Source organism: Phodopus roborovskii, unplaced genomic scaffold (assembly GCF_943737965.1).
Source record: "Phodopus roborovskii unplaced genomic scaffold, PHOROB, whole genome shotgun sequence".
Taxonomy (NCBI): Eukaryota; Metazoa; Chordata; class Mammalia; order Rodentia; family Cricetidae; genus Phodopus; species Phodopus roborovskii.
The window spans coordinates 12,179,271-12,207,068 of record NW_026126611.1 but is presented as its reverse complement, the minus strand read 5'-3'; the positions used below and the strand labels follow the sequence as shown (position 1 = coordinate 12,207,068).

At 44.3% G+C, this 27,798-nt stretch overlaps 1 protein-coding gene across 1 annotated transcript in view; it reads left to right on the top strand.

Moving 5' to 3' along the window:
* The window catches only part of Ppp1r14c (protein phosphatase 1 regulatory inhibitor subunit 14C), a 66,018-nt gene extending 38,613 nt beyond the window's left edge, over positions 1–27,405 (top strand). The window contains exons 2-4 of the mRNA XM_051206028.1: positions 835–918; positions 2,581–2,613; positions 25,841–27,405. Of these exons, the coding sequence (XP_051061985.1) occupies positions 835–918; positions 2,581–2,613; positions 25,841–25,915 (192 nt within the window). The 3' untranslated portion in view covers positions 25,916–27,405. The remainder of the gene's footprint in view (positions 1–834; positions 919–2,580; positions 2,614–25,840) is intronic.
* The last annotated feature ends 393 nt before the right edge of the window (positions 27,406–27,798 follow it).

The window sequence follows — 27,798 nt, the reverse complement described above, 5'->3', positions numbered from 1 at the left end:
CTGTGGGGATAATTTCTTGCAGATTGCTAATTTAAATAATTACTATTACAATATCATTTACATATGTGTCATTTAAAACCAGGTATACACTCCCGATTGCTTACGGTTCTTCCAATTATGAAATTATACCGGACTTGCAAATTAAGCATAAGCATCTTAATGTACAGCATTTACAAACTGTGAGGGCTGACCTCTTCCTTTCAGTAGCAGGAAATCTGCACCTGTTGTCATGGCTCCATGTCAGCTGGATGACATCTCCTAGCATCGCTCCATGTGTGAATGAGTCATTCCTAGTATTAAATTTGTATATATTTAGACTGTCCTCTGACCTTTGTCTCAGTATCCCATGGCAACTATCATACATCCTGTCTAGATATGTAAATGCACTTGGCCCAGCATGATGTGACCTCAGTATACTAATGTCAGAGCCTGTGTTGAGCTCCTGGCTACTGTGGCTGCCTATCAGGGCCACACGCTGTCACTCGGTACTACAGTGTGACCCTAAGCATTGAAGAATGAGTGTCCTGCCCCTGCTTCATGGCTGCCTGGACGCTGGCCCTGCTGACCTCGCAGCTGCTGGCTAGGTTAGGTGTAATTTACTGTTAGGAGCACAATGTAATGCCAAATGCTCCTCTGATCCCCTTCATCCCTCTTTTTCTATCTTCCCTTCCTTTCCCACCTCTCATTTCTCCCCCCCCCTTCTCCACCCTCACCCATCCCTCTAAGCTGGCTCTCCCTTCTTTCCCATCATCCTTTCTGGTTGGATACTTAGGTCCTTAGTGTGCACTACTAAGCTTCTCCCTGAGCTAAAGCCCTCACGTTTGCTCCTACCAGGAAGAAGAAATGCCGGAAGTAGAAATCGACATTGATGATCTTCTTGATGCTGACAGCGAGGAAGAGCGAGCTTTGAAACTACAGGTAAACAGCTTTCAGAATCTAGAATTTTCTGATCATGGCTGTTTGAGTGTACTTGGGTTTCCAAAGCCTGGGCATAACCGCTGCTGTCTGGTGGGACAGTGATAGTCCCCAGGATTGGAGCAATGGCAGTTTCCAGGGACCAAGGCATGTTGTCTGGGGAGGGAGAGTTGGCTCTACCTTGAACAGTCAATCTCCCGTGAAGGCAGGGATTCCTTGCAGGCAGGTGCGAAAGAAAGAGACGGCCCCAGATCGGGGACTATCCATGTCCTGGGCTCTGGTCTTTCAACTGTGGATTAAATAATTCATGAAGCAATTTCTAGGATTAGATGGCTTGGAACGTAATTCTGTTTAGTAAAGTGCCTTTTTATTAGGCGCTCACCTGACTGTACCCCAGCCGAAACAGCTGGGATTGAAGTGCCTAATGTTCCGTATCAGAGAGCAATAAAAACACAGCTCTTCCCACGGGAGGTCAGGGCTGCCACTTCTCAATATGTGCTGGGCAGTTTCAAAAGCTAATTAACCTGTGCCCTGCCATTGTTCTTAACGTCCACTGGCAATTACTGTTAGTGGCTGTTGGCTATCCGCAGTGGCATCCGGGGATTGGAGCCATTCAAAAGTGCACATTTGACATCATTGATGTGATTAATGTGTTCATAATTACTAATGCCGTGGGATTGGCTAGCAGTCTCTGCGACAATGATTGCTCCTTGTGTGTAGATTTCATTGGGAGGCAATCGCGTTTTCTGTCTTTGGTTTTGTTTTTGTTTTTTAAAGATAAAGTAGACATCGGTTCCATAGAAAATAAGCTGAGAACTTGAATGGGGCTTTTTTTATTTTTTAGTTGTCTTCCTGTCCCCCTTCCTGCTTGGTTCCTAGGTGAGTGAGGAGAGAAGAACCTAAGACCATCTGTGGCTGAATCATGGCCAGAGCCCTCTCTCCCTGCCCATAGCGGTTGCCACCTTCTTGCATAGGCAGAGTCTCAGCATTAAGAATGTACAGTTTAATATTAACCAGACAGGGAGTCCAAAGGGAAAGATGTGTGCACATGCGTGTGTGCAGAAAGAGGTAAAAATAAAAATAAAAAAATCACCCTTTAAAGCAAGCTGTGCTCAGCAAGGCATTTATAAGGTAATGAGGGTAATATTTTATTTTCAAAACAGTGATAGCCCCCAAAGCAAGTCTTTTGTAATTCAAAAACCCTATGCAGTATCTATGTGCATACATAACCACGTTAAGGACAAAATATGGCTGCATATAAATGACTTTTTTATGTCTTAGCTGACTAAGTGGTGCTGAAATAAGATGTGATTGGAGATAGTCAATAGGAAGTCTTGACGGACTGATGTAAAATAATAATTTAAAGATGAAGGGAGGGCCCTGTCTGCAGAGAGGGCTCAGCCATTAAGACCCCTTGCTGCTCTTCCAGAGGCCTAGAATTCAGTTCCCAGCTCCCATGGCGGGTGGCTCATAACTGCCTGTAACTCCAGCTACATGGGATGTCCAACATCCTCTACGGATACTACACTCATGCATACATACTCCATAGACATACCCTTACACATAACTAAAGGTAACATAAATTAAGAAGAAATGACTTTTCGTTTCACTTTGAAGATGATGAATTTAAAAATACTGACTGGCTTTCCATGTGTTTAATTCTAGGAAGCTCTGGTAGACTGCTATAAACCAACAGAGGTAAGCAAATTATTCTACCTAAGTGCTGTGTTAGAACTGGTTTTTGTCAAATCAATTTGTCTGTTTTGAAAGCTAAGCTACAACAAGTGAATGCAAATTACCAGTTTCCACCCACGAGTGCTTGCGCTCTCAAAATGCTAGCTTCATCATTTCTAGGCCTAAAACCTGTTTGGTTCAGAAAGATTTAATGGAACAGGGTGTGCTTATGTCTTAGAGAAAATCTTCTTCACAGAAAATTGTGAGGAGGTGCAGGGTCATTATAGAGTGAGACTTAGCTTATGACTTTATGGGTATGCATATTTAAACAATGCTTAAAGTCAGGGCTGGAGAGGTAGCTTAGCAGTTAAGGCACTGGCTGCTTTTTCAGATGACCTGGGTTCAGTTCTCTGCTGATAACATGGCAGCTCAGAACCACCTGTCACTACAGTTCCAAGGGATCCAATGCCGCATTATGACATCTGTGGGTACTAGGCATGCACATGGTTATACATACACACATGCAGGCAAAACCATGCACATAAATTACTTTTAGTAGGAGAAAAAAAATGTTATGCTTTATCTGGGTATTTCTCAAGTGATATGTATTAGCTTAAGAAACAATGGATATTGCTGATTAGACCAAAAACATTCGATGTAGAATGACTAAAAGTAAAACCAGGGTAGGTTTTAAGGTTTTGATCAGTTATGAAACTATTAGCCTCCCCCCAATGCTTCCTGTTTGTTCAGAGAAATTAGAAGACAGATCAGGTGTTTGGGAGTCACTTAACATCAAAGCAATGGTGATAACTCTTCTGATTTTTGAAGTAGTAAATATGGAGAAGATATGCTTTTAGGAGTGTGTATGTCTGCGTCTAAGGTGTTTCATGATCACTTGGTTTAATTTTGAGCTATAAATTCAAAGCCTCCAGTTTTTATTGCATCCTATGGAAATTTGAATGTTTAATTTAGTCTATTAAACTTTGGTGAACATAACACACATATATACTTTTGAAAACCTCCAAATGTTATAAGGCTGAGAAAGCAAAGGTTGCCCTTCCCCCTCCCATCTCTCTTGAGACATTTATTTTACATTTATATATAACACATGTGTCTGTTTCCTTTCCTTTACTGTTAAATCCCTAGACAAGCATTTATTGCTTTTATTCTTCATCTATTGACTTGAGGGGGGGGAAACGATAGTTTGCTTACTATTGACATAATTAATTTTCACTCATTCCCTCAATAAAGTTATATAGCCATTATTTTATTAAATCAATAGTTGAAGCCTATAATACAATTTAAACAAGGTTTTCCACTACTAAGCCAATAGTAAACTAGGACAATGGCTCTGGGGTGTGTGTGTGTGTGTGTGTGTGTGTGTGTGTGTGTGTGTGTGTGTGTGTATGTGTGTGTGTTCTTCCTTTGTCTTGTCTTTCCTGGAGTTGATAACTACCTGGCCTTTGATTTAGTCTAGATTCTGTTGCTGTCTTTGTTGACATTCTACTGTTTTTATCTATCACATTATGTTTTCCAAGTGTTTGTTTTTCATCCTTCTCCCTAAAACCTTTCTCCCAGAGCTGCTGCTCAGTAGTTTGGAGAAGCTGTTCTCAAGTTCTGCTGAATAGCTTGACTTGAGATTTCTGTTCATTTCTGTCTTAGATTCCTTAATCCAGTGCCTTAGACTGCTCAGCCATGCTACCCAGCTTCCTGTCTTGGATTCCATCTTTAGCCTCCACACCATAGTCTCCCGTGTTTCTGGAGATGGTTGGAGCCTACCATCCGATATTTTTGCAAAGGATGTATATAGGTACATTTTTTTTTGAATCCCTGAAATGAGACATTGCACCTCAATCAATATTATGGATGGTAGAGTAGAAGTCTAAGATAAAGTTGCAATTAAACTCAAGTGGAAATACACTATTCTATGGTGGTGTCCTTTCTAGTGGTAAGAAGGCCAAATCCATTTTCACTCTTAGACCTTTACATGAGAGTTCTCCCCAGTGAGCTTGTGGGGTTCTTTCTATATTTTGAAATTTCATAGTGGCTTGGTCTGGTGTGACACTGAGTATTTTGTTAGCTCTTGCAGTTTGAAGATATAACTTTCTATGCTTCAGAAATCATCGTAATCACAAAGGGTCCCACAGACGTACCTCGATGGCTTTTGCTGCTTGCTCTTTTGCTTCAAACTCCACAAAGGCAAATCCCTCAGAATCCCCAGTAGACTTGTAATGTGGGATGCTTATGTAAACCATGTTGCCACATTTCCCAAATACCCTTTCAATCCAGCTCTGAGTAACATTTTCAGGAAGTAACTCCTGTAGGAATCAAGTGGCATGACAGTTTTTAAGCATTTAAAAATAACTAAATTTTATCAATAAATGGAAACTAGAATTTAAAAAATTAACTTTAGATAGACACTTGAAGCTCATTCCCATTTTGTTTTCCCCGTGCTTCACCTCATCCCAGCTTCTAAAGTACTTCCTGGATGAAACACTTCCTGGATAAAATACTTCCTGAATAAAACACTTCCTGGATGAAACACGTCCTGGATGAAACACTTCTTGGACGTTAGTTAGCTCTTCTAGTGTTTTCTATTGACATCTTAAAATGCTATGTCTCATGTCTAGCACCCAAGATTTCTTTCTGGATTAGTTTCCATTTGTTTTTTGTTTTTCTCCCTGTTTTGGGGTCAATTTTATTCCCTTTTGCAGGTCAGGATTTCAACCAGGTGTTTTATTTTTAATTCTGTTGATAAATGGGTCTTACTGTAGGGTAAGCAGGCTGCCAGGCAGAATTTTTATGCTGTTTTATGAGGGCTGGACATGTAGCATGTGCAGGACCATGAGTTCCATCCCCAGCGTCGAGGTAAAAAGCAATGGATCATGTAGGTGGTTGCTGCTTAGAGAAGTCTGATAGACAGGTGTGGGATGGGATGTCACTTCTCGAATTCTCACTCCCTGTTTGCTCTGTTCCTCTCTTAGCTGGATGGCCATTTAAACGAGAAGGCTTGGACTGGCAGGTATATATTTTGACCAGCCCCACAGAAAGCATCCTGTGTCCCCTGCTTTTTGCTGTTTCTAGAGATCAAAATCCTACACTGGTCCACAGCTGTGTAGATAAATGAATGAGTAGGGTTTCTGTTCCTGCAATGAACCTCATCTAACTCATCTCCCTCCCCCCTTTTTTGCTGTGCATTTGTATATGCCGCTTCACATAGGTGCACACTTGTGTGCAAGCACATATGGATGCATGGAGACTAGAGATCAACCTTGTCTGTCATCCCCCCAGGTGCCATCCACCTCTGCCTGGTTTTGTGGTCCCTTGGTTCTTGGAGAGGGGCTCCCTCACTGGCCTGGAGATCTCCATGTTGGCTAGGCTGGCTGGCCAGGCAGGCCCGAGGAATCCTGCATTCTCTACCTCCCCAGGGCAGGATTAGAGCATTAAGGACCCCACCTGGCTGGGGGTTGAACTTGGCTCCTCCTGCTCCTCCACAGCAAGCACTTGGCCAGCTGATTTATCTGTCTCCTTGGCCTCAGCCTCTGCTCTTGATGGCGGAGGTTTAGAAGATGACGAAAGCCTTTGACTACTCCCAATGGAGGGAAATGAGCAAGCTGGAGTCTCTAGGTTCTTATTTTTAGCTCAAGTTTTCGAGGAATGGAAATACTGCTCAGTAAGGGATTCTGTTCAGTTCATTTATCCTAAAGGGCCCTCTGGGGAAGGTGGGTGGTTTGCCTTTTCATGTGTGCTCATATGGTAGAGTTTACAGCACCTCAACTATGAGAGAAGCTACTGGTTTCTATTTTTCAGAATTAAATAGCTCGCACCATCAGTTAGAGTTACAGAGGGTTTGGGTGATTTGTCTATAGTGTCAGGACAGTGAGCCACGTAGCCAGAACTTGACCTTGAGGTCTAACGCTGGGTCTGGAGCTCTGCCATTCCATCCTGCCAGTCCTCATAAGTGCCTTAGTAAGACATTCAGAACTTTAAAGGGTATTATCTGATCTGAACTAGACGCTGAATAATTTAAGCATCTCCATATCCTTTAAAGCAGCCGTCTCTGGAGGGGCTGCATTTGATCAAAGTCACTTTGTAGAAAGTCCTGTCCCTTGGAAGTCCGGGATGTAAACAAGGAGTCTTTGCTGAGGGAGATGGGTTTTTGTTGACAGCTTCTTGCTGCCAAGAGAGGATGGGTGGCGGAAAGAACGGATTTGGGGTTGAGTCTTTAGTGCTGTGTAAGTTTAAAGCATGCTCTCCGCTCCTCTGACCCTCCATTTCCTCTTGTCATAGAGGCTTCCGCAAGTGGAAGCCTCATAGCTGTCCCCCTGCATTTAAGTAAGGGTCATGTGCAGGGATGATGTTAACAGCAGTAACAGCAACAATAGCTAATTGATTAATAAGCTGGCATCAATCTCATCACACTTCATGTATTGACTTTCTTTATAAACAGTTTAAACATTTGTTAAATCATCCATGACTTGGTATTTTGCATAGACTTAGACGTCCAGAGTAATTCACAGTGTAATAGATTCACAGTGTAATAGACCAGGGGATATGAAGATTTCCTGCTTATACCCCTGTAACAGCAGCAAGTGCTCTTAACTACTGAGCCGTCTCACGAGTTCTTGCTGTTGAATTATTAAAATTCTTCATGGCTGGGGATATAGATTTCTGGTAGAATAGCTGTGTATCACACACAAAGGGGGAGAGAATGGGAAAGGGATCCAGGGATCAATTATTTTGACCTCCAGGCTTTTATTAACTGATTATGTCTCTTGAAAGTCTTTTCTACCACACCGTGGATTCTCTTTCCAGTCTCTTCACAGTCTATTTTACAGAACAGTTTCTTCTAAGGAAGCCCAGCTTATCGATCTTTTCTCACGCGGGTTTTGCCTTTGCTGGTGTTAGCACTCATCACCATGGACAGCCATTGCTGTTTTCTTCTGTGATATCTTATAGGCGCGTTGTTGTTTCACCTTGAGCCCTGTTCGGTTCATCTGAGTTAATTTCTGAAGAGAGAGAAAAGTTGTATCTGCATTGTCTGCTTTTACCTTGAATGCGCATGTCCAATTGTCTCACTCAGCGCCATGTGTTGAAAAGTTTATTCTTGTTTCACTCTATTGTCTTTGACCCTTTATCAAAGACTAGTTGATTATATTTCTGTGGGTCTATTTCTGGGCTATCTATTCTGTATCATAGATGGGTCTTTCTTTCTTTCATAACACCCCACAGTCTTGATTACCTGAGTCTTATAGTAAGCCTTGAAGATAGATCATATCAGTTCTCTAGTGGCTTTCTTTTGTTGGTGTCGTGATAACTGTTATCAGTCATGTGCTTCTGTACTTTAAAGTTGGCTGGTGATAACCACAAACACACTTAATGGGAGTTTTGAGTAAGATTGCCTTCAATCTGTAGGTCAAGTCAGGAAGGAATGACATTTTGACAACAGCTATCTTCTCACCAATGGAATTGGAATTCCTCCCTGTATGGATTTCTTTAAACCCTATTGCTGTGATAAAATGCCCTGACAAAAACAAGCTAAGGCCAAAAGGGTTTATCTTGGATCACAATTCAAGATGCAGCCACATCAAATGCAGAGAGAACTAATCAGTGCTTAGATCTCCCTCTCCATGTTTATATGGTTCAAGACCTTACCCAGAGAATAGTGTCCCCCAGAGTGGGAAAGTCTTCACACTTTACTTAATCCTTTCAAGATAATCTCCCACAAGCATGCCCAGAGGCTAATCTAACCTAGATAATCCCTCATAGGAATGCCTATAGGTACCTGTAGGCTTGTCTCCTTGATGATTCTAGATCCTACCAAGTTGACAGTTGAGACCAACCATCAGGCCGGCTGGCTATCTCTTTTTATTGATATAGCATCAAGCTTAAGGATTCTTCCCTTAGCTGGGTCCAGTCTACTCTTTAGCCACCAAAGGTTGCCTATATTTCTATGAGAGTGTTTTTCATCACCAGTCCACCCTCTCTGCATTTTCTGCTATCTTTGTGTGTTATTGCCTATTCCTGAGCCTTCGGTACAGTACCAAAGTTATTTTAGATTCTTAGCCTGCAAAGTTTCTTGCCATATCTGAATCTGATTATGATGGTTGCTGTTTCTTTAAATTATGACATTTGACCTTTTTTGTTGTCCTGTATTTTTTTTTTTTAATTGATGAATTGGGTACAAGAGACTGCTGTTAATAGTCATTGGTCATATAGGGCTGGGTGGGGAGGAAAAACATTCTACAGCCTAATGACATGGTCTCAGACTTGGTGAGCTTTTGTCCCTGGATGGTAGACTTTCCCAGTTCCTCTCAGTCTCCACACTAGCCCTCCTATTGCATCTTGTTCTAGTCTTTCACCCCTACCCCATAATTTAGGGAGCCAGCTAGAGTTTTGTTTTATTTTTCAACTTTCCCCAATTTCCTTAGATTCTAGAAACACAAAGGATTTTTCCTCTGATGTTCCATGTGAGGACTTGGCAGAACTTAAAAAGTGATACCACACCCAGACCGTGCCCTTGCGTTTTTAATCTCTCCAATAGCTTGTCATTTGAGGTTGGGTCCCCTATGTGGATGTTGATCCCCACAGAGATTGCTGCCTGTGGTTTGCTACTCCAAGTTGTATGTACTTCTCTATATTTGCCCAGTGGTTTCTCCATTCATGGTATTGGTTTTCCTGTGGCCTCACCTCTCTTATAGACCTAAATGGGGTAGCCGATCTTCCATTTGCCTGTTGGTTTCCTGCTTCTTGGTAGGAAGGTGTGGCCATACGGATGCCTCTCACATCAGACTAGACACAGGAAGGCTTATCTAATCTTTACAACATAGCTAAGATGGACTCCACTGTCATCAGTTAAGGAACCTGAGCCATAGAAAGGCTGCCAAAGGCCCCGAGCTTGTCTATGGACAGGACAGAGGATGTATGAAAACCCATAGGGTAAAGTTTGGTGCGTAAGAGGGCTGTACCCTGCTTGCTGAATTTGAGTCTCTATAAAGTAACATCCCACTTACATGCAAACATACAAGATGCCCCAATTCACCCATTATATTCTTCAGTTGGTAATGCCAAAAACAATCTGCCATTTCTCAGAAGAATATTGGTTTGGGCGTGTCACCCTCTGTCATATCTGGCTGTGGTTTCCCCCTCTGTGTGCCACAGACTACTAAAAGGACTTTCATTTTCTCACGTTGCTCTTTATCCAAACTATGGCCTCTTAACATACATACCTTTCTTAACTTGGGCACATCAAAACTCATAATGTAGTTAGGGCCAGCTCACTATGTAGTAAGTAGATGGTAAGATCCATATTACACGAGTTGGCCTTGTGATCATTGCACATGTACGGGAGAACAGCCGTGGCCACACACACATACACGCATGCATGCACACACATGAGGGGCAGGGTTTATTTATAAAATAAGGAGTGCCATTTTGAGTCCCCCACTCCCCCGTGAGTAAATGCCATTTTGAATATAGCTGATATAACAATAGGTTTGGTTTAAGCAAGCGAGGGAAAGAGGAACTTGGTACACAGTACAAGTAGGACTGGGTGATTCTTTTCCGGTTACTTTTTGTCGAGGAGTCAGTATGCTAACCTAGTGGTGTTGCTGGGATGGAGGGAAGGTTTGGGCAGCTACTACCAGCCAAGTTTGAGCCTCTTTCCTTATTTCTCACCCTTTTGTGCGATTTTCAAATCGTAGGAACACGTAGGCATGCCTCCATTATATTGGGGTAGTGGACAGAAAATGTGCTTGCACGTACAGGAAAGGTCTGCTCCCTGGCCGAGGATGGGCTCTTCTGAAAGGTGTCCACTTCCAGCTGAAGGTGCCCGCGCCACTGCTCAGGGTACAGACATTAGGCTTTCCTTTCACTGCTGTGATGTCGTTTGCTCCCCCAAGTGGCTGTGCTCCAAGCTCGCCTCTGAACAATCAAAGGCTGTCAGATGCTGTGCAGCCAGGGAGCCCCAGGATGATTCAGCCTCAGAAGCAGTGGCGGTGACAAGCATTTCCAGGCCCCAGTCAGCCGTGGGGTCATAGAAGTGTCAGGACTGTGCCATGGCAAACGTGCTGTGGTTTACAGACAGAAGCAGACTGGAATCTTCCGAAAGACAGCCGGCCCTGTTGCTCTCCCCATGCTGGCAGTAAGAAGGCAGACTCTCCTTGCTCAAGTCTGGTGCATGTCACTTTCCTGAGGGGCTTTGGTGGTGGCCAAGGGAGGAAACCCCGTGTTAGCCCCCGTGAGGCCCTTCCCATCTGGATTCCCATGAGACTCCTTCTAAAGAGATGCCAGTTTTGTGGGTGGAAGAGGGACAGAGCTTAACTAAGTTAGCTGGAAACTTCCCCTTCCCCCATGGGAGGCCTTATCCTTTCTGGGGAGGGGGGAGGAGTGGGGGAAGCAGGAGGAGGGGAGAGAGGGGAACTGTGGTTGGTATGTAAAAATGAATAAAAATTTTAAGGGCATCACTGCACCTCTCATAAAGATCCGCAGATAACTTCTTACATGTCCCTAGTTAATAAAATGATGCTGCTGAAAGAAAAAAGTCACCATACGCATGGATTTACCAAGAAAAAAAAAAGGGGGGGGGGAGGAGGAAAGCTTCCACTCCCAGAAAGATGTTTTCCAACAGAGTCAGAATTGGACACTAACAGAGAAAAGCCAGCCAAAGGGAACTCATTCCAGCTCTGTAGCCATTGGCGTGACAGCCCTGAAGCCCTGTAGAGTGACAGGGCGGTGAATTCTAAAGGGTTAGTCTCATTAGTCATAGTGAGATACTGGCAAGGCTTTCTCAGGTGGCCTAAAGAATTGCAGTCCCTGAGGCCCCTGACTGTTGAACACGCATTTTCACTCCTAACCTTTCGGGTGGTTTTGCTCTGAGGTTTTACGTAGTCCAGCCTGGCCTCAAAGTCACTACAGAGCTGAGGATGACCTTGGACTTCTGATTCTGCTGCTCAGCCTGCAGAGTCCTGGGGTTCTAGGGATGCGCCATGCTGGGCTTGTGTGGAGCTAGGCGAGCATTGTGCCCACTAAGCTGCTTCCCCAGCCTTTACCCACTCTGTGTGCCCCAGGCTTCCCTGGCCAGTGTATGCCGGAGATGGCATTTGGACCTACATTGAAAATAAACCCTTTGCTCTCCCTTTCCCTTGCTATTCCCCCCCCCCCACTCCTACATGGGGGACGTCAGCTCCCTGCTGGAATGTCTAGAAGGCCCATTAAGACTCTATGGAGGAAAACCAACCCTGAAATGTTCCCTGGCATGTGGTCAGGGGACAAATGTCTGTGTCCATTTCCTGTTCAGTAAAGATTCAGCACTCTGCAAAGTTGTAGAACTGTTCACAAGACCGTCCTCACTGCAAAGTCAGTTGCAGGTCTGGTCTAGGGGTGCCAGCTTTGGGTTTGCTGATTGATTCGCTAGAGAAGCCCACAGAATCACTGAAATCTGCTCTATTTAGTGTTCCGATTCATCTGGCCAAGACAACAAAATCACAGAAGAGAAGAGACGCAGGAAGTCAAAGCTGGGGACATTGTAGACATACTGCTTCTCTTCTAGCTTTCTCCTCCCAGTGGAACAGACAGTTAATTTTCTCACGCATCAGTGGTATGTGACATTTTCAGAGTTGCATTACGGGAGGCTCCTCTGAGCTTAGGTGTCCAGAGTTTGTCTGGGGAATCGAATGTGTTGACATGGTTGATCACCCACATAGCTGACCTCAGTCCCCAGGTGATACTCTGACCCAAAACCTCCACTTAAGATCTCCTTATTAGATCATTTTGGCCCAAAGTAAATAAAAAGGCTTTGTTGAGGAAGACATCCTAAGGGAGGTAAGCTTTCAGGAGGTGAGGACAAAGGGCAGACCTATTCTTTGCCACGTATCCTTTGATCCTAGGTGCGGTGGTTTGAAAGCAAATGGCCCCCAGAGGGAGTGGCGCTATTAGGAGGCGTGGCTTTGTTACAGTGGGTGTGGCCTTGTAGAGTGGACTTTGAGATCTCATATGCACTCAAGCCACACCACTATCACAGTCCTGTTGCCTGCGTAGCAACCTGTAGCAGCTCCTTCTCCGGCACCGTGTCTGCCTGCATGCCGCCATGCTCCCTACCATGATGCTAATGAAACTGTAAGCCAGCCCCAGTTAAGTGTTTTCCTTTATAAGGGTCGCCATAGTCATGGTGTCCCGTCACGGCAGTAGAAACCATAACTATAAGGCACCAGGTGGGCCCAGGGAAGTGATGGGGGTGATGAGGGTGATGATGGGGACAACAGTAAGAAAAAGGAAGAGCAGATGTCTTCCATGGAAGAGCCACCCACACCTTGCTTTTGGGTACTTGACACCCACAGCAGATGCTGTTATTTTTATAAAACACGGTCTTTTTTCCTCTCTGCTGGGAGAGGACTGGGGGCCTTGCTAGTGCGAGGCCAGCACTCTAGCACTGGGCTGTGTCCCCAGCCCTAAAGCACGGCCTGTGAGCAGCAGTGGACTCAGTTGACATTTTCTAGTGACTCCACGGCCTCTTATTGCTGTTACATTAAAGTGATCACTCCTGGACACAGTCCCACATCTCGCTGAGTGTTTAGAATTTCATGGGCACAAATTAAGGACCTTTGAACACGTGGCGTTTTAGATGTCTATATCTTTGGCAAAGAGGGTGAGGATAAAAAGAAAATAGGCATTTAAAGCCACCACATAAAGTTACAGCGCTGACCTCATTTTCTGACCTAGACTCCCTCCAGTGCCATGTTAATTAATCTGAACTTGGTGACGGAACACGAGAGCCATTTACAGAGAGGAAAAAATTCCAAGGATTGTTTAAACTGAATCGTTTCTTAGAACAGCAGTGTGACCCTATAGGATTTGTGCTGGGCCCAGCGCTACAGAAGTAGACTTATCCTCCAATCATTGTCCTTGATAAGCAGCCCAGATAAGCCACTTAACATCCCTTATTTACCCTTAAAGGAATCTCTGACCCTCCCTAGGGGGACACATTCTGGTTTCCATGGGAATCTGTGCTTCCTAAATTACAGTTCTGGGACCCCAAATAAATGCCTGTTTGCTTCACAGACCACCTGAGCAAATATTAAGACATGGCACATATTCTTGGGGTGAAATTACTTAAGTCTCTTTAATGATTAGAAGGTGGAAGATTATAATTTGGTTTGTCTTTTTTTCTTTTTCTTTTTTCTTTCTTTCTTTTTTTTTTTTTTTTTTTTCTTCTGTCCTGTTGATTTTTTACCATGGCTGGAATATTCAGGTGGTCTTTACTTCATGTTATCTGAATTGTGAATGCAAAGTTTCCAAGGAACCCATTAGTAAGTAAAGGGAGAGTTCATCCTAAGGTTGAAAATGTGGAGTACTAGTGAGCTCCTTTTGCTAGATGCAAACATAGGTGAACTTCAGGTAAAAGAAAAAAGAAAAAAAAAAAACAAATCCATCTAGGAGCAGTAATTGACTCTCTGAAATGAAGGGGGCTGCCCTCACAGCAAAATGAATTTACCTGTAAAGGCAGATAGTCCAGAAATCAATTAGACAGTGAATGAAGTGTCTGTGGTTTCAAGTTAAAAGAGAGAAATCGAAACCAGGCCTTTGGGAATTGGCAAAAGTCACTGTGACAGCAGCCACAACAAAACTCTCCTGGAGCAGATTCCTTAAGCCAAGTTTTTAGATGATGAAGCCCGGTCTCGATTCTGGTGTGCCATGCCAGCAAAGGGTTATTAGACTAGTAATCCTCCCCACCCCCACCTCCAGAGGAAGTGAGCACTCATTGCTTCAGTGAAGCGTGAGACTGAAGGAGCTTGAGACTGTAGGGCTGTGATGGTTGGGGATATAGCCCAGCATCCCCTGAGATGAACACACCCAGAAGCAGGTCTCTGCCAAGGGGATTTGCTGTTTCCTGTCTGGTATCCTAGGCAACTCGAACAGTTAAGGCAGTAAAATTTAGAAGTGATATTTTTTAAAAAAATAATGTCTAGCTGGCTTTCTGTGACTGGGTTTTGTTATTTCAAACAGTTTCCAGGTGTTGACATCACTTGTCCGAAGAGGCATGACTCAGCCTTCTATGTCTCTCGCTTGTCCAAACTTTGGTGAATTGGGAAATTCTCCTACCCTTCTTCACCCTGTTCTCACACTGCCTGATTTTTAGCTTAGCTACTGTTAATTTTCTGTTGCTGTGATAAAACCTCCTGACCAAAAATCGATATGACCACACCAACCACTTGTCAAGAAAACAACCTGAGCTCTTACCTAAGGAACAATCTGAAAAGAACATTTTCTAAGCTGAACTGCTCTCTTCCACACAACTCCAGGGTGCCCTCCAGAAAGGCATTACAGAACAGTGGGGTTTAGGAACAGCACAGGATAACACAGCAAGATATCAAGTTAGATCAAGTTATAGCAAGATGTCGAATTAGATCCCTACCTCACACTCTACAGGCAGATAAGTTGAAGGGGGAAATGAATGCATGGGTAAAGTTAATAGATTAAAAAGTTAATGCTTAAAATGAAATACAGTAAGACTATACTTAAAGCAACCAAGGCAGTAAACAATTTCATTTAAAAATGTTTTATGGTTAGGGTTTTTAATCACGTGTATGGGGGGGTGTGTACATGTGAGTACAGGTGTCCATGGAGGCCAGATTCTCATGAGCTAGAGTTATAGACAGTTGTGCGTGGATGCTAGGAACTCAGCCCAGGTCATTTCCAAGAGCAGGAAATGGGCTTAATCACTGGACCATCTCTCCAGACCCATAAACAACTTCTTCAATAAACGTTAAAAACATTACTCGTTAAGAAAGATGTAATTGATGAACTTGACATTAAAACTTAAAATTTCTTAAACTCTAGTCTGAATTTTCTTCCTGGATATATAAATTCTTTAAAATTCAATAATGAAAATGCCAACATGCCAAAGAAACATGGACAATAACTCCAAAATGGAAATTGCTGAAGAAACACACACATATGCACACACACAATGCTAGTTAAGCACAGTACCCCCCACACAATTGTCAATACCATTAATAGGCAAAAAAGGCAAGGTTTCAAAAAACAGAAGAGAACACAAAATAATCTATGTGGTGTATACTTGTCACCCCTGTGTGTTCACAACATCCTGGTTCTCCTTTGTTGTTTGGTCAAGACAAGAGACAAAGAGACGCCCAGCGACGACCTATAGAGAATTACCTGAAGGAGTGAGTGAATGCATGGTCATGGCATGGAAGGGAACGAAGGACTTCTGAGGGTTAGAGACATGCGATTAAGAGTGCTTGTTGCTCTTGCAGAGGACTCAGGCTTGGCTCTCAGCATCCACATGGCAGCTCCCAACAGCCTGTACCTCCAGGTCCAGGGGACCCAGCACCCTCTCCTGACCTCCGTAGGCACCAGGCATGCACGTGGTATAGTCACAGAAGCAAGCAAAACACTCACTCATACACATAAAATGAAAATACATAGAATTTTAGGGGGTGGGCAGCACTAAATGCTTTTGATGCCCATGAGGGAGCAAACCGTAGAAAGTCTCCTAATGACCCGAGGAACCCTGAAGGCTCTCAGGGGTATTTCTTCAAGCCGGGACAAGTAACGAATCTGGGAGAACAAGGGGAGAGGGGAGCCTATGGTATCCTTTTTATAAAGCAAAAAGGGAGGGAAGAGCAGAGAAGAAGTCTGGATGTGAGGGGAGATGAAAGGGAAGGCAGGGAAGGGCGGGGGGTGGGGGAGGGGGGCAGGGCCAGGAAGGGAATCGACACTTGGAGAGTTAACTCCCAAAGCATGCCATCACCAGATCTCTCTAGACTGCTGAGACGAAGTCAAGGCAGGTACTGAGGGTCTCGGGCAGCAGCCGCGAGAACAGAGAACAGAGGGCTCTTCTAGCTCCAGAGCCCATACCACGTCTACTCGGTCTATTCTCTGTAACCCTTCTGCGCCCTTTGGCTTTCGGCATCCGCCCCCGCTGCCCACATGCACGCCTGCCTCAGCCTGTGCCAGAGGCAGCAGATGGTCACACGCTTGGTAATTATCGCCATAGCCAGGTGTCTGGGGGCCTTTCCTGGCCATTCAGAGAAATTAATCTGTTTCACTCATTGAACCATTGTGTTCTACAAGAGCAGAAAACTGTTCAATGCAGTTCATAACATAAAGTAGTCACAAATCTGAGCCAACAAACCCACCAAGGCTACACAGGAATAGCCTATCTCAAAACAAAACAAAACAAGCAAACAGCCCCAAATCTGAGCCAAGACCTTCAGGGAGCATTGGCAATGGGCAGTGCAAACACTCATACACACAGTGCCACATGTCAGTGTTTTCTGGTCATAACCAAGTCCCTCGGCTTCGTTCATTCCGTGTTGATAACTAATCAAGCTTCCGTCACTGAGCTCAGAAACGTTTGAGCGTTACTCACCTCTTCCAAACCCCACATGCATCTAAGTGACCCCACAAGGGATGCAGCCCACGGTTTAAGAAGCAGTGGCCTGGAAGGCGCCGGGTGAGCTGTGAGGGTGAGCTGTCATGTCAATCTGACCCCTAGACAGGCACTGAGTGCCGAGGGAACGAGGCACACACCTTGAGGAAGGAAAGGAAAGGTTCAGCTTTGGGTGAGCTGAAATTGTAAGGACTAAATGTGAGGCGTTCTTAGATACGAAGGCCGTCACTAGCACTGAGCAGGAGGGGCAGGTGGGCCCAAAGGTCATTTAGAAAAGTGTTTGCTGAGGGGGGAATAGTTTTCTGGTTGTTTTAAAAGAAGCCAGACAGGCATAGAGTGACGTTCCCAGGCTCAGATGCAAAAGAAAGCACTGGAGCGGGGAAGTGGTGGGGGGTGAGGGTGTTGCTGCCTCGTGTGTGTGTGTGTGTGTGTGTGTGTGTATCTGTGTGTGTGTCTGTCTGTCTGTCTGTGTGTGTGTGTGTGTGTGTCTGTCTGTCTGTCTGTCTGTCTGTGTATGTGTGTATCTGTGTGTGTGTGTCTGTCTGTGTGTGTGTATGTGTGTATCTGTGTGTGTGTATCTGTGTGTGTGTGTGACACATGCCTGTGTCTGTGTGTGGTTTGGGTTGTAGTGGGGTGGTAGCTGTTGAGAGATGCTGCTGAAGGAATGTTTCCACATTCACTTCAAGCTCTTCGGGAAAAAAGAGCAAACACACTCACTTGTAACCCCTCCACAGGGGAAGTTACTTAACCCAAGTGGCAGCTTGGAGTGGCTGATTTGTTAGCCACTGTCCTTCAGATTGTGGAAGGGGAGGGAAAGGCAGGAGTCTGGGGAACTGTGGCCCTCCTTTCAGAGGTTCTGGGAGAGCCTAGCGCGAGTATTCTTAGAAGGGCTCTTGCAAGAGCCTCCTGGAGAAACACTTTGCTCAGCCTCAGTCACTGGCGGCTTGCTAGGAAAAAGTACTCTTGGAGGCCTTCTATCCTGGGTCCCTCTTGGATGCCATCATGTATTTATCTGCCTTCATCGCAAACCTTCCACACAGGGCTGTGGGGAGCTGAGCTGCAGTTTCGTAGTGTAACGTGCTCTCTGTGGGAATTTGTATAGATTGTGTCATGGCCCATTCTATGCCATTTCATCAGAATACTCGAGAAAAGCAAGTATAGTCCCAATGTCTTGAAAGCAGGAGATCTGAGAGCCTGTGGGGCCTTGGGCAGGCTCCTCTTTGCTGTGTTGACATAGCTCAGAAGAAGAGAGCACAGGAGAAGGATGGAGGCAAGAGCAGGCCAGCCTCTTTTATGACAGCCCATTCTCGGAATAACTCAGGATGACTAATCCACTTCCAGGATAACTAATCCACAGTTGAGATAACTAACCCACTCTTAGGATCATGCTGTTAATCCACTCTGAGTACCTCACAGCCCATTCACCTCTTCTGGGCCTTATCTCTTAGATACTGTCATAACAGTGATTAAAATTCAAGATGAATTTGGTAGGACATGTTCAAGCCGGAGCAGACTGGACGTAGTCTTAAAGTATAGTGTAGAAGTCTTGATCGTGACAGTGGCGTTACCCGCATCTCAGGGCATGGCGATTTATTTTACTCACATTTTTGGGGCCTCCATCTCTAAGTGTGACTTTTCCTGGGGAGACAAACAAATGTCTGTTCACCCCAGGTAGGGTACTGGTAACTGCGCAAAGAGTCCACTCACCAGGGTACTGGTAACTGCGCAAAGAGAAGAGTCCACTCACCCAGCACAGGTGACTTTATTGGGGTTGCCTACAGGACCCTTAACAGTGTCAGCCCAGGAGAGCTGAGCCCTGTAGTACCCAGCATAGCCCAGAAGGGGTTGGCTGGTGGGCAGACCTTCCCTGTCTGGCCACTGCCACTGCTTATGTAACCTCGGGACAGGATCCTGTGACCCTGGGAACTTCTTCTGGAACCTGGTACTTCCCATGCGGTCCTCTCCTCCCTTCAAAAGGGGATACTCCAAGCTGGAGGACTCAGCCACACAAGCGTGCAGAACCTTTGAACCCAGCCAGCCATTCCTGGATGGCAATCACCTCTCCTGGCCATGTAATCACACCATGTATTGCTGAGTGTGTACATAGTGGCTCCTTTCTTCCAGAATAAACCCGCTGGCTTTTCAAGGCATCCATATCAAAGGGTCCCGTGTTTGCAGCTAGGAGTCATTATCTCCTGTTCTCTGCTTCTTGGGCCTCAACTCAGGTTCCAGTCTTCGGCAAGCTCATTAAAAGTGACAGAAAAGGTGTTTCTGGCAGCTGTAGTCTGCCCTGCCCTCTCCAGCTGGCCCTTAGACACAGGGAGACCAAGTGGTACTTTCGGAACGTCTGAGCAAAACCTGCTGAAGCAGCTAGAAGCAGAATATACGATTCACCTTGAAATGGGGCTCAGAGGAAAGAGTGTGTTTGCCTGTTAAAAACTGTGTCCATTGGTTGGTCCAGACAGTCTTTCAGGGTTAGGGAACGAGCATGGTCAGATCTTAAAAACTAGCAGGGGATGAGATGACCAGCTGAAGGGGAAAATGGCCAGAGAGCAGACCCTTACTCCAAAACAATTTCTCTCTTTCCCTTCCCCCCACTTCTCTCTTTCTCTCCTCCCTTAAAAAAAATATTTTAAGGCTGGCTGGCTGCAACTCATTGTGGAGACCAGGCTGGTGACGAATTCATACAGATCCACCTCTTTCTGTCTCCCAAGGGCTAAGGGTCAAAGGCACACACCACCAGAGTCATCATTCTTTATTCTGAAGCCCTTAAACTCACCAGGCATCTCCTCTTTGAGAAACTCTCTGGGGCCATGACCCCCTTTTACCCTGTCATCAGAGAGAGTGTAGACAGTGGAAGATCCAGGTGCTGGCTGGCAGGCATGAGCTGCCCCTCTGTCAGTGGGCACACAGACACACTTAGCGCTGCACCTCATACCCTGTTTGATGGATCTGTTTATGTATCTTCCTCCCCTAGGAGCCCCTGGAATATAGGATTTCCAGCCACATCTACTAGATAGCTCAGTACTTGGGGACAGAGTCTGCCATGGCGTCCACTTAGGGCCAAGTACAGGCTTAGTCTAAATTTGTCTAATTCGGATGGCATCAACAGATGGCATTCAAATATTTGCCTTCTGACTTCAGATGGGTAACTGGTACTGCAGTAGAATATCAATCACTGTTAGTTTTCTTCTTTCTTGTGTACGGCCCACCCCGGGCCAGATCCTGGTATAGAATCCACACCCACCCGGGGGGACCCCATCCATCATCACTCATCTGTGTCACCAGGGCATGAAAGTCCCCAAAAGAACACATTGCCCCTTTTGAGTATTGCGAAAATCACATGCTTTGTGAGTAGGGCATTGCCTTGAATGGCCTTTCTCTTTCCTGTGGGAATCCTGCAGCTTGCAGTGGAAACACCTTTCATCCATCCATTCTCTCCGCATGTTCAGTGCATGGGGCTCAGGAGAGAGGAGGTCGTATAAAGGCAGTGGTGAATTGTGGGGCTTGGAAGCAGCCTGCATTTTTAAAGTAAAAGGTTCACAGGTCACTAGCCAGTATAGAATTGTTCTGAACCATAAAGCAAATCTGACACTGGCAGGGATCCAAGTATTGCAAACATGTTCTTTGATGAAAGTGGAGAGTTAGTTATGAGTCAATAGGGGAACGCCCTTCAATATAGGGGAACCTAACAACACATTTCTAAATAACTCACCCAGCAAGTAAGTGGGAAATGAGAGGATATTTTGAACTGAATGAAAATGAAAGCCCACTGTCCCAAAGTGCTGTTCAAGCAGTGCTTACAGGGGAATAAATGTCTAAAAACGTGTCTTAAGTCAGGCTGAAGTTGTGGCTCAGTTGGTAAAGGGTTTGCCTAGCATGCGTGATGTCCCGGGTTTGATCCCCAATACCAGTACAAACTGGAGTGGTGTGGTTTGCCTGTCATCTCAGCACTAGGGGTATGGAAGCAGGAGGAGGCTCAGGAGTTCAAGGTCATCCTCGGCTACCTAGTGAGACTGATGCTAGTTTGGGCTACATAAGACTCTGTCTCAAAAAAAAAAAAAAAATCAAAATTAAATGAACTAATAAATAGATAGTATGATTTTCTCTAAGCTTATCTAGTCCCCAGGTGCATGGATGCAGTTTGGAAAGAACTAATTAGTAGAGAAAGTGTGCTGGAAACCAGGTAGAAGGTTTGCCTTTCTAAAAAGCAAGATACCAAGTTAAGGGACAGCAGAACCTGGGCCACTGTAGTCACAGATACCCCTGTGGTCTCAGATGCCCCAAACTGGCAAGTATTTGGACACAGAGATCACCCCTCAAAATATAGCATCACTCCTTTGGGGAAGCGTGAGCTCACACATTCCACCCCACCCTTCCCCGTTACCCAGTCACATAAAATAAACATACGTATTCTTTTTCCTCCCTAATTCTTGTCAATAAATCTTCCAAAATGTAAATAAGTGGGGTTGTCGTTTAGGAACTGAAGGTGATGAACACTACTGGGAAGTTTCTGTTTCACGCCTGGCTGGGAAACAGGGACAAGGGTGGCCCCAGGGTCCTGTGTGAAACTGCAATGTGAAATCTGTGTGCAATTGTAAAAGTTAACAGAGGCATGGAAACTGGGCCTCAATCCTCTATTTAGAGTTAGACTAAGTAGTGGGGGGAGGGTCCCTTTAAACTCCACGGAGGCGGAACAAGAGAGCCGGGGGGGGGGGGGGGTCACAGGAAATGAAGCATGAATGTGAGGCATAGACCGTGGCGTGCTATTAGAAAAGGACCATGGGAAGAGCAACAGGGACTTCCTGGAATAGTGTGAACTCAGTGTAAACTCGTACGCTCATTCTAGAATTCTTAACGTAATTGAAAGGACCTGTAATGGCCAAGAACCATTTGGAGAAAAGTCATCAAAACTGGCAGAATGACATTGCCTAACATCATCGGGACTTACAGCTTGTCTTTGCAGACACAGAGTGTTATTGTTATAAAGATAGACAAATAAATAGATTTAGCTCTTCTACACTTATGCCAAAGAAATGGACACAGATTTCATTCAAATAATGAGGGGCCAGCCAGATGGCTTGGAAGATAAAGGCACCTTACTGCCAAGCTTGACCATCTAAGTTTGATCCCTGGGGCCATTTGGTAGGAAAGAACCAAAGCCTCAAGGATGTCCTCTGACCTACACATGTTTGCCATGGTAACACACACACACACACACACACACACACACACACACACACACACACACACACTCCTAATTATAAGCACAAATTATTGAAACATTTTAATTTGAGATGATTCACCTACATTATGATCAATCTTGTAGAATCTGAATTTGATTTAAATTATGAAGTCACTTCTTGTCTTGAGAGAAAAGGGCATGCTGTTCATTGTGATGTTTATCTTCACTTTGTGAAAGTCTTACTAACACATTAGAAAATTACCAGAGTTATTCATGAAATGAATGATGGGGTTTGTGATTCTGACCTTGGATTTTATCAAAAGAGGGAGCGTGTAGTGGGATGCTTGACTCCTGCCACTCAGTTGCAAAACATTCACATACACACAAATTATTTGCGTAACCAGTATCCAAAACAATGAAACTAAAACTAAAATATGCCCAATGCTATAGGCTTCTTACACCACAGAGTCAGAGTGAACAATGAGAAATAGCTTTTCAAAGTGAAAATTAAATATGAATGGGGAAAAATGATGTTATTTCATCCATGACTATTCTTTAAAGTAGTTGTACCAAAAATGAAAATAGGGCTTCCCTCTTTCTCCTCTGCTGTCCCCTGTCAGGGATGGTGGGAATCAAGATGTGTGAGTTCTCTGACCAGCTGGTAGACCCAGTCTCCAAAAGGAATTATCTTGACTGGGGGCAATTGTTTGTTTCTTGGGTTTTTTTGTTTGTTTGGTTAGTTTTTTTTGAGACGGGGTTTCTCTGTGTAGCTTTGTAGAGCAGGCTGGCCTTGAATTCACTCACAGAGATGCGCCTGCCTTTGCTTCCCAAGTGCCAGGATTAAAGGCGGGAGCCACCACCACCCATAGAGGACAATTACTGAAGCATGCGGATTTTAATTGTACCATTTTTTATATTTGGAAAAGCCAGAAGCATCCGAGGATCTGGTGCTAGTGAATTTAGTAGTGATACTGCCCATAAAAGGACTGTGTAGCAGGAACATTCGCTTTTTAGAATACTTTCATATCATGGCAGAAAAGCTTGACTTATGTTAGGTAGATGACAACGATCACACAATGTGAACTAAATAGCTAAAAAATCAGTGTTCATGGCACCAAATCTGTTATGTGTGATTAATTCTAAGGTGCATACCATTTGCCAGTTTGTATTTTCTAAACATTTAAGCAGACACACATATTAGTTTTATACTAGCAAAGACTATTAAAAATCAAACTGTGGTGGTGGTAGGCAAAGTATCACATGCTCAAGCTTATAGGGTGGGGCCAGAGAACAGTGCAGGGCTCACCGAGCCTGGGTATTTGTAATTGCAGGGTGTAGCTGGCAGGAGGAGGCAGGCAGAGAGCCAGCTTTTGGAAGGTCTCCGCATAGTTAAACCATGAACCTTCCATAAGACCACCTTATCTGTGCCTGCTCTTGCTTGGTTCTGGTATGATTCTGTCTTTCCTCACTGGCCAGGAAGTCCAGCTGGCTAACAGCTTTGTCTTTACCAATGCAAAATAGGAAAAGGAGAGAATTATTTCTTAACACATGGGACTTTGATGGCAGCTGAACGTTATGATAGCCTCTTAATGGTTCCAGGGAGGAATTGTAGATGGCTGCTGAGGTCTTTGGTTTCTGGTCCACCAGGAAATCACTGAGCTACTGCTCAGTCTGTGGAGTACTTGCCTGACATGAACGAAACCCCGGGCTTCCTCCCAATTCTGCACACACCAGTCATGGATACAAAGAGATGGAGGGAGCACTTTAGTGAGTCTCCCCAGCATTTCGTTGTGAATACATTTAGATTAGAATAGAATTTATTCTGTGAGTTTAAACACAGGTGTGTGTGGGCACTGAACTGTAACATCGAAGGTGATTTGGGTTATGTATGTTTGTATAATTTATAGAAGAAAGAACAAATCTCAAAGATTCTTGGTATGCCCTAGAGCAGGGCTTCTAAAACTTTCTCTGCCAGCAGCAACTTTTCACACAAGGATTTCTCTGAAATTAGTGTATTTGTAGTTATTCCTTTGGTAACGTCATAACACAAACACACAATGTGTTTGCCTTAGAAAAATTTACAGCAGCTCTAGTATATAGGCACTTAAAGCAGGAATACAAACATTATATTCACTGATGACAAATTATCAAGACATTTATAAATTATAGAGAAATTCATTTCGAAACAATTCTTTGTTACACATAGTTTTACCATTTACTAAAAAATAATATTTTTTTTATTCTGACAATGTACTTGGTTTTTTTTTTTTTTTCATGAAGAGGTAAGCATGGTTGAAATGCTTGAAACTTCATGGTATGGAGCACTATATCTTCTTTTTTTCCTGAGTTGGTTGCTGTAGCCCAGTGGTTCTCAACCTTCCTAACACTGGGGCTCTTATATACAGTCCCTCCTGTTGTGGTACTCCCCAGCCGTAGCCCCTGTGAAAGGGTCATAGGGTAATGGCCCACAGGTTGAGAACCACCCATAGGATTGATACAGGTTGAGAACCACCCATAGGACTAATACTAAGAACACAGACACTTCTACAGAAATACTTAGGACAAAATGGCGGAGGTACATTTAGGACCATGTCAAAAATTGTTGGAAATTCTGTCCCAATCCTAAGTCAAAATGCACTGAGTGATTGTATGTATGTATGTATGTATGTATGTATGTATGTATGTATGTATGTGTATGCATTTAAAATCCATACAGCAATCCAAACAGCAATCTTTTTTAAAAGTCAAGGCTTCCATGATACAGTACAAGGATATACTAATTTTTTTATTTTTATGATGGACAGTAGAAATTATGAGAAGTCTTTTATCCATAATTAAACCGTTATGTTTCCATAATGTCAGAAAACTTGGAATGTGCAGTAAAAACACTACAGCACATCAGTTACCACTAGGAATGCCTTGGACTTGTTATACTCGTGACTCTGCATTCATCTTGTGTGTTATGTGTGCAAAGCCCGTGCCCTGTGACGACTATTTCATGACCGCTGGTCTTGTTTGCATGACCTCACCCACGATGTGAGGTCGCTATCACGATTTAAGCAGCTGGAGAGACTGGTTTTCAGGAGGGGCAGTTGTCAGTCTTACTTTGGAGCTTGCCACGAGGGCACCTTGTCACTTTCTCTGTCCCTGTACTGAACCATATGCACCAAGGTGGGTCCAGCAGCCTGTGACTAAATTCCCTGGGTAGATCTGACATTCAGCTGTGAGAACCAGTGGCCCAGCTTTGCTGATCTGGGTGCAGGCTCGAGACATCTGCAACCTAGTTGGAAATGACAGACTCTTAGGTCCTAACCTTGCCATATACCGTCGGTCGGGGTCTACAAGATGTCCAGGTGCATACGCATTCCAGGGCTGAGTTCAGAGTCACATGCCTGTAGAGTCCACGTGGGTGATGACTGTCCATGGACATCACCTGGCAGCCTCCCTACAGAGAGTAGCACAAGAGAAAGCATTGAGCTGTGAAACTGGAGCACCTTCCAGTTTCCTGAATCCCCTTTGCTATTTTACCTTGGAGTTTTAAGAGCACCAAGCAGGTTCATTCACTGCACCCGACATTAGTGGTACTGAGCACATGCTTACGCACAGGTTTTAATAATGTGACCTCTTATATTAACTTCCTTGATGTCTTTTAGGAGTTTATCAGAGAGCTGCTCTCCCGGATAAGAGGCATGAGGAAGCTGAGCCCTCCGCAGAAGAAGAGTGTATAACTTTGGAACAGGGTAGAATTCTCTCGGAGACAAAGCGACCTGGGATTTGGACTTCATGAATACTTTTATTAAATAACCATAGTTGTCTTTTATAAACAACTTTTTTTTTGGTGTGTATGTGTGTGTTTGGGGGGGGGGTTAGACATGTATTCAAAAGTGTTCCTTCTTTTGTTATTTTAAAGGGTTTTTGTTACTGTTATATTTTAATGGCAAAGCTATCACAACTTGGACTGCAGCCCAAGAAAGGCCTGTCAAAACAGATACATCCTCAAGGATGGGCGAGGCCAGGCAGTGTTTTCTGTAAGGAGTCAGCCGTAATTAGGATGTTACTCTACAGGGAGGATTGGTTTTTCTTACAGTCAGTTTGGTAAGACATTTTTAAGTTATGCATTTGACTGAGATGTCAAAAATGTCTCATGGTTGTATAGATCTACAAACATTAAGTTAAAAATGGAGACGTGAGCGTCATCTCATGTTGATAGAATAAACCTGTGCTTGTCCTGGTGGAAGAGGTCAGAGCACATGTGTTTTCAAGATGCTTCCAGGCATTCTTCCTACAAATTTGGTCCACCTTCAGCATCCACTTTCTGCGCCAAAGTGAAAGAATTAGGTGTGTTCATTATTATAAAAGAGCCATACGACACACGTTGAGTTGGTCAAGGGCTTAATTTATGGACTTCCATTATTTCATTGGTTGAGATGCTTCGCCAGGTTATGTATTTATTGCCTCATTGTGGTCTTTTGACGTTTTATGAACTCTTAATTTCAAGAACCAACCTGATTTCTAAAGAAATGCCTACACTTCCTGAGGAGAGTTTTGCAATGGAGAAAGCGAGCGCCGTGTAGCATCAGGTTCTCTGCTTTCAATGCCATACGATGTATTATCTCTGTCCATGAAAGCAGGTCAAAGGGAGACCAACGGAAGTGAGCCTCTTCCTTGTTAGAGGTAGATTCTGGCCCCTTTTGTGCCTGGGTACCATCAGTCCAGGTGTGTAAATTGAGTATTGAGAAAATGTAGACATGGGAAGGGCCCTCAAGATGCTCGTTGGTTTAGAAGTGTAACTGCATCTCTGGCTTTTCTCAGTGGTTTATGGTCCTAAATGTGACCTTGATTTTCATGTCAGGAGCTAGGCCCAAGTGCCTACCCTTACCCCTCAGTTGCATACCAGATCTTTAGAGAAGAATTAAAATTCATATGGGTTGTAGGCGGGGTGAAACGTGAGTAGAAACCCGTCCTTCCTTCCAGGAAGCCCCTGCTGCCTCCCCCTGGAAACCCTGCCTGCTGTAAGAAGTCTCCAGGTGGCCCTGTCTGAAGACAGGGACCAGGCATTTTATATCAAGGGTGCTTTGAACATATTTTATTTTTTAAAAGAACTATGTTTGTGAATTTTCCGTATACTGGCAAGCTTTTGAAAATGTATTTAATTTTGTAACGTTTACCAATGATTTATTTACAAGCTATTTACTCAAATAAAGGGAACTGCTTACAAGCTTGTCTGTGTGTGTGGTTGTGGGATTTGCAAGGCACTGTTCATTTTGCTGTATTTTCTGCAGACGATGCTACCAAGCAGCCATAGAGCTAGCCTCTCATTTTCCAAGGATGTGCAGGTCTTTAATCGTGACATTTCTCATGGTGTCTTCAGCAGAGGACTGAGAAAGAAACAAGGCTAGCAATGTGTCCTCGGCCCTGCTGGCTCCTACCCCAGGCCTCTCCTAGGCTGTGCCCCAATCATTTCATCCAACCTCCCCTTTCCCATTTGAGAGAAACCTGTAAGGATTTAAAATTAACAAAGCATCCCAGTTATTAATAGAATGCCATGCACATTAGGAGTCCGGAAAATATGGTATGTGAAGGTCCAGGCTTGAGCAGCCCAAGTTATGTT